Source organism: Apteryx rowi, unplaced genomic scaffold, assembly GCF_003343035.1.
Source record: "Apteryx rowi isolate R43461 unplaced genomic scaffold, aptRow1 scaffold_2084, whole genome shotgun sequence".
Classification (NCBI taxonomy): domain Eukaryota; kingdom Metazoa; phylum Chordata; class Aves; order Apterygiformes; family Apterygidae; genus Apteryx; species Apteryx rowi.
The window spans coordinates 3,600-9,362 of record NW_020448402.1 but is presented as its reverse complement, the minus strand read 5'-3'; the positions used below and the strand labels follow the sequence as shown (position 1 = coordinate 9,362).

Here is a 5,763-nt window from a genome sequence, read left to right as displayed (position 1 = left end):
TGACCCCACAGCCCCCCAGAAGCGAAGCCCCTGCCGGCCCCCGCCGCACTGGGGCCCCCGCGGCCCTACCGGGCCCGTCGAAGGGCTGGGAGCAGGTGGGGGACACGATGCCGTGGAAGGAGAAGCGGATGTCAGCCCGGCCGTGCCGGACCTCGCGGAAGCTGAGCGGAGCCGCCTCGGCCCAGTAGCGGAAGGCGGCGCGGAGGGCGGCGCGGGTGCCCAGCTCGCCCAGCTCCTCCGCGGCGCCCTGCAGCCGGTACGTCAGGTGCCGCTTGCGCCAACGGGCTGGGGGCAGCGGGGCCGGGTCAGCGGGCGGCACGGGACCCCGGCGCCCCCGACCCCCCCCGGCCCCCGCGCCCTCACCCAGCAGCGTGTACTTCTGCGTCTTCTGGTTGAAGGGATCCTCGACGCCGCAGCGCGGCCGCCTCATCCGCTCCAGCGTGGCCGCGTCCAGGCGCCCGGTGCCCGGCAGCTCCAAGGCCAGCTGGAAAGCCCTGGGGGGGGGGCAGCACTGCCGGTTAACACCACCGGGTCCCCACAGGCCTCCCCGTGCCGGGGACTTGGGGCTAATCCCCCTCTGGATGCCCCGGAGCCGGGGGCCGCTCGCACCTCATGGCCTCGGCGATCTCAGCCGCGCTGAAGTCGTCAGTCGGGCGCTCCAGTGGCTTCTGCAAGTAGCCGAACTGCCGCAGGTAGCGCTGGGGGGAGAGCGCGGCCGTGTCCGCGGGGATCCTGGGGCCGCACGGAGCCGCGCCGGGCTCTGAACCGGCCCCTGGCTCACAGAGGGGCAGAGAAGGGACCCAGGCATCCCACCAGCCTCCTGCGGTGCCGCAACCCAGCACAGGGATGGCGAGTTCCCGCTGGGACAGTGCGAGCGCGCACCGGCCCCGAGGATGCAGCTGGGCACCGCTTCCACCCCATCCCCAGGGAATTTGCCCCAGTTCCCCGCTCCAGCAGGACCCCAGGCCCCGGCTGAGGACTCCTCGCGCCGTCCCGGCTAACGAGGTGGCCAGGTCCCAGCCCATGTTTCCCGGGGATCCCGCGTGTTCCGGGAATCCCGCCCTACCACAGCCTCCTGCTCCTCCTCGTGCCCCATCCCCGCCGCGCCGGCGGAGAGGGCGAGCGCCCAAACGGGGATGAGCAGCTCCAGCCGAACCATCCTTGCCCGCGTCTCCGGCAGCACGGCCCAGCCGGACGCCGCAGGGACCCGGTCGCTCTGTCCCGGGCGAGCCGTTCCCTCCCCGGGGCCGGCTGCCCTCGCCCTGCCGGCTCGCTCCGGCCTCCCACCCTTTAGGAGTTTATAAACCTTGCACAGCCGGGATGACTCATTTGGAGCTACGGCATGTTGCAACTGCAGCCCCCCGGCAGCATTAACCCCTTGCGGAGCGGAGCCAGCGCTCCCCGCGGACGAGCCCCGGCCCCGGCCCGGCCGGCTCTGCCCCACGGGCGCAGCATGTACCAGGCGCGGTACGAGGCCTCTGCATCCCTGCCCCGGCCGGGCTCAATCCCATCCTGCTCCCAGCCCGAGAGCCGTGGGGCAGGCGGACACCCGGCCCCAGCTCCGTCCCTCGGGGTTGGCCGCAGACGCACTTCCATCCCGCGGGAATAACCGCAGTGAATCAGCGGCGGCGGCATCGCGACCCCTCGGAAGCGCGGCTGAGTCACAGGATCCCCCTGACTCAGCCGCGGCCCCGCACGGAGACCGCGGGGGCCCCGTCCCCCACTCCTGGTCCGGAAGCTTTAGGGAATGGGATGCGGCCGAGACGCGGGACGTTTCCCCCCATCCCGGGGCCGGGGCCAGCAGCCGGACGTGGGCCGCTGCCAGGCGAGAGCGCAGTGCCGCTGCCAAATCCTAGCAGGCTGCGGAGCCAGCCTGGCTTTGAGTGTGGGAAGGCAGCGCGTGCCCTGCACAGCAAAGGGTTAACGCAGGGAGCGCCAACGCCCGGACGCCTGGGTCCTTTCCCAGCCCTGCATCTGCTGGGGCACAGCTGTCCCCTGCCTCAGTTTCCCCAGGGACGCCCGGCGGAGGCCGCTCATCCCGGCATCCGGCCGCTGAGTCAGGGCGCCGCTCTCCGGGGAATCCCGCCGGGAGCCGGGCTCCCCGCGGCCGCCCCTTCCCGCCGAGCCGCTGGGGAAGGTGCCGACGCAGCCCTGCGGCGGGTGAGTAACGGGGAGGCGAGCGGGCCCCGGCGCGGCCCCCACCGGCACCGGTGGCGCCGCCAGCCCCGCGGCACAGAGCCAGGCGGCCGCCGGGGGACGCAGAGGCTCTGGCTGGCTTCCCGCGCGCCTGGGCGACGGGGCCGAGCGGCCTCCGCGCTCCCGTGCCAGGCGGTTCCCAAGGGAGCCGGGGAGGAATCTGGCAGCTCGTCCCTTCCACGGCTTCCCGGCCCTGTGGCTGGCGTCGCCCAGGAACTAGGGTGAAGCCGGGGGGACGCGGCGCCGGCGCCAGAGCCCCAGAGCAGGGCTCAGCCCCCGCCCTGCTCCGAGGCCCGTTCGCGGGGCGCAAAGGGGCTGGTTCGCACCACGGCTCGGCTCTGCCCTGAGCAGCGGGGACCATCGGCCCCCCGCGACCGTCTCCCCGCGGCCTGGGACGCGAGACGGGGCAGGGCAGGAGGGGCCCGGCGGCCCCCAGCCCGCACGCGGCGCTGCCCAAAGCGGCTCGGCCCCGCGGAGGGCGAGGGAGGGGCTCCGACCTGCCGGGGGGCTCAGAGGAAAGGCTCAAAACGCGGCTCCAGACACAAGCCCCAACCCTGGAAAGCTCCTTTCAAGAAAAAAACAGCAGCAAAACCCAGGCGCCGTCCAGCCAGCACCGCCACTGCACCGGGACCGCGTCCCTCGCCGGCTCCCTCGGACCGGGACGGCTCCCCAGGGCCGAGCAGGGAAAGGCAAAACCAAGCTCCCGACGCCGGGTCACTACTGCAATTTTATTATTGCATCGTTTTTAAAAATAAAGGAAGAGAGGCCGTAACACAGAACACGAGGGGCCGGGGAACAACGAAGGGAAGAACCACTGCCCCCGCCCTGGCCCGCAGCACCAGCCCTGCCCGCCCSCCCGGCCCCACCCCAAATAAAATTAAAAAAAGGAGAGAGGTATTTGAGAGTCGCCGAGTTTCTAACACCAATAGCTGGGAAAAACTGTTCTGAAAAAACCAACAGCACCCACCAAAACAAAATCCCCGGGAAAGAGGGGCCTGGCGCTCAGTCCGGACGATCTGTGCCCTGGGGACGCCGGCCCTCGTGCGCCCGGTGCGATCCGAGTCCCCGCGTCCCGTCCCGACCCCCCCCACCCACCCCTTACAAGTCCAGCTCCAGGTCCTGCAGTTCCTCCTCCAAGGCTTTCCTCCGCCCCAGCTTCTCCAGCTGCTCTTTCGTCGGCTGCTTGATCTCCCCGGAGTCGAGCCGCTGCTGCAGCTCCTCCACCTGCCGCAGCTTCTTCTTCAGGTTCTTGATCTTCTTGGTTTTCTCCGAGGCGGAGGCTTCCCCGTCGGCGGGGCCCTTGGCGCCGCAGGCCGGCTGCGGCGCGGCCGCCTGACTGTCCCCCGGCGGGCCCTTGTCCCCGCCGCCGCCTCCCGCCAGGGAGGTCTTCTCCAGCGACTGGATCAGTTCGTCTGTCTCCCTCTCCCCCTTCTCCTGCTGCTGCTTCCTCTTCTCCTTGCGTTTCAAGTTCCTTTTGGCTGCCTTGGACAGTCCCGTCTCTCCGCTCTCCGCCTTGCCGGGCTGCTTGCTGGGCTGGGCGTTCGCCTCCAGGCTCAGCCCGGGCGGCAGGTCGGGTTTGCTTTTGAAAAACTTCACATACTTATTCTCGTACCTGCACAGAACGAGAGCCCGTGAAGACGCGTCTCTCCCGCGCCCCCGCGGCGAGCGCGGCATTCCCCCGCCGAGCCCCGGGCGCGGGGAGCGGGCCGGGCTGGCGCAGCGCCGAGGGCCCCGATGTCCAATTCCCGAGTGCTCGGCGCCTCCGGCCAAGCCTCGGACACAGAGCGACCCCCGGTTACGACGCGGCCCCTTCCCCGCGCAGCAGGACTCGGCCGAGCGGACCCTCTCCTGCAGACACCTCTCTGCTCAGGGCCCTGCTCGYGTCCAGCCGCGCGCGGCCACCCCAGAGAAGGACCGACGCGGAGGCTGCTACGTACCGTCAGGTCGCGGCTTAGGGGATAAGGGTGAGGGGTCAGGAGTGGTCGGGCACCTGGAAAGAGACCGAGACCTCCAGACGTAACCCGGCACGCGCGCACGGCCTCAGGAACCGCCAGAGACGAGGTCCCGGGGTGCCCGGAGCATGGGAGACTCCTGGCTTCGGGCTGCTGCGCGCGACCCAGTGCCCCGCCGCTCCCCACGGCGYCTCGGAGCACCTGGGCTTGGCAGCGCGGATCAGCTCCAGGGAAYGCACACGCCGCCGCCGGCGCGCAGCGGAGCCCGGAGCTGCCAGCGCCTCATCCGCGAGGAGCAAAAACCGCCTTCCCCATCTGGGAGCCAGCCCTGCCTGCGCGGGAGCCCCGGGGGGGCCTGGCCTCCTTCCCGGGCCCGTCAGCACAGCGGGGAAACGAGCACCAGGCGCGGGGAGCAAACCGGGAGGCTCTGCCRGGAGCAGGGAAAGGCCCGGTGGCCGTTACGGGCTGGACGGCCTCGGAGGTCGGCTGCGGAGACCTGCAGGATGCCAGGGCGTTCCCCGCTGGCGGATGCCGGGAGGCGACGGAGAGGAACTGCCCGGCCGTGCGCATCCCAAATCGCAAGAGCAGCCGTCAGAGGGGGAGAAGACAAACGGACGCCTGAYGGACAGCCCCGCTTCCAGCAGCTGCTGACGAGCGTTACTGTGGTAACGGAGCACGAAGCGCCTCTCCGCTTCCATCCTTCCTCAAAACAGGCAGCCCGAGACCAACCACTGCCAAGAAATACCTGCCCCAGCCGGCCCAAAGCAAGGTCCTTTCTGTGTTTCAAACCTGCCAGCAGCTCCTCTTCCTTCTAAAGGAGCTCAGGCACCTGGCCGGGCCCCCGCGGACACCCCGGCTCCTTCCTGAGCCCTGGAGATGGCTGCTGCCATCAGTGGCACAGGCAGGAATGCTGCCCGGAGATGGGGCGCTGCCGCCAGGAGCCCCCGGGGACGCCCCCCTCCCGCCCCAGCCCCACTTACACCGGCACCTCCTCCTGGGGCACGTATCCCTCCTTCACCCGCCGCTGCTTCCGCCAGGTGCCGTCGGGGCGCTGCGTGGAGGCGATGTACTTCCCTGCAAGGCGAAGGCGCCATCGGCGAGCAGCCCCGGGGTCCCCCCCGCGCACCCTAGGGGTGGTCCAGCCCCACGGACCCCCCTGACCCACACAGAGACTGCAGGGGGGAGAAAGGGACCCAGGCCCGTGGACACTGCAGGGAGGGGGGAGCTGCCCCACAGAGGCCCAGGAGAGGGGGACACAGGCAGGGCCCCATAGGGACCAGGGTGGTGGGGAGATGGGCCAAGCCCCATAGAGAGCGGGGAGAAAGCGGGACGCTGCCTGGGCCCCACAGGGACTAGGGTGATGGGGAGAAGACTGGCCCAGCCCTAGAGAGACCAGGGGCCTGGGGCAGACTGTGCCCCATAGGCACCACGGGAGGGAAGGGGGGGGCTGCCCCACAGAAGCCGAGACGAGGGGCTCAGCCCCACAGAGACCGGAGGGGCAGGGGGGCCCCATCCCCAGAGCAATCAGGAGCAGCCTGCCCCATAGAGACCGAACGGTGGGGTCCAGCCCCATAGACGCCAGGGACAGACCTGGCCCCGCAGAGACCGGGGGTGG

The 5,763-nt window shown here is 70.8% G+C and overlaps 2 protein-coding genes across 4 annotated transcripts; both read right to left on the bottom strand.

The window, feature by feature from the left end:
* Nucleotides 1-69: 69 nt before the first annotated feature.
* On the bottom strand, nt 70-1,159 carry MMP19 (matrix metallopeptidase 19; the record flags this gene model as incomplete). The annotated part of the gene is made up of 4 exons (XM_026064074.1): nt 1,067-1,159; nt 610-776; nt 364-494; nt 70-285 (listed from the first exon to the last, which is right to left on the bottom strand). Coding segments are annotated over exons 1-4 (607 nt in total), but the record flags the coding sequence as incomplete, so codon positions are not given.
* Nucleotides 1,160-2,905: 1,746 nt separating this feature from the next.
* PYM1 (PYM homolog 1, exon junction complex associated factor) lies at nt 2,906-5,756 on the bottom strand. 3 transcript variants are annotated; one of them, XM_026064075.1, is made up of 2 exons: nt 5,129-5,756; nt 2,906-3,808 (listed from the first exon to the last, which is right to left on the bottom strand). In XM_026064075.1, exons 1-2 carry the CDS (start codon nt 5,719-5,721, stop codon nt 3,295-3,297), a joined length of 1,107 nt encoding a protein of 368 aa, XP_025919860.1. In that variant the 5' UTR covers nt 5,722-5,756; the 3' UTR covers nt 2,906-3,294. The 3 variants fall into 3 exon arrangements, 1 of the variants encoding a protein (XP_025919860.1); XR_003253228.1 differs by having other exon boundaries at nt 3,715-4,186; nt 5,129-5,214; XR_003253229.1 differs by lacking the exon at nt 5,129-5,756 and adding an exon at nt 4,134-5,121 and having other exon boundaries at nt 3,720-3,808.
* Nucleotides 5,757-5,763: the final 7 nt, after the last annotated feature.

Excerpts from the sequence above, each read along its gene's own strand:
- PYM1 (XM_026064075.1), bottom strand. The coding sequence starts at position 5,721 with ATGGGGCTGGACCCCACCGTTCGGTCTCTATGGGGCAGGCTGCTCCTG. Across the intron at positions 3,809-5,128 it reads CCCCAGGAGGAGGTGCCGGT|GTACGAGAATAAGTATGTGA; the intron begins GTAAGTGGGGCT and ends CGTTCTGTGCAG.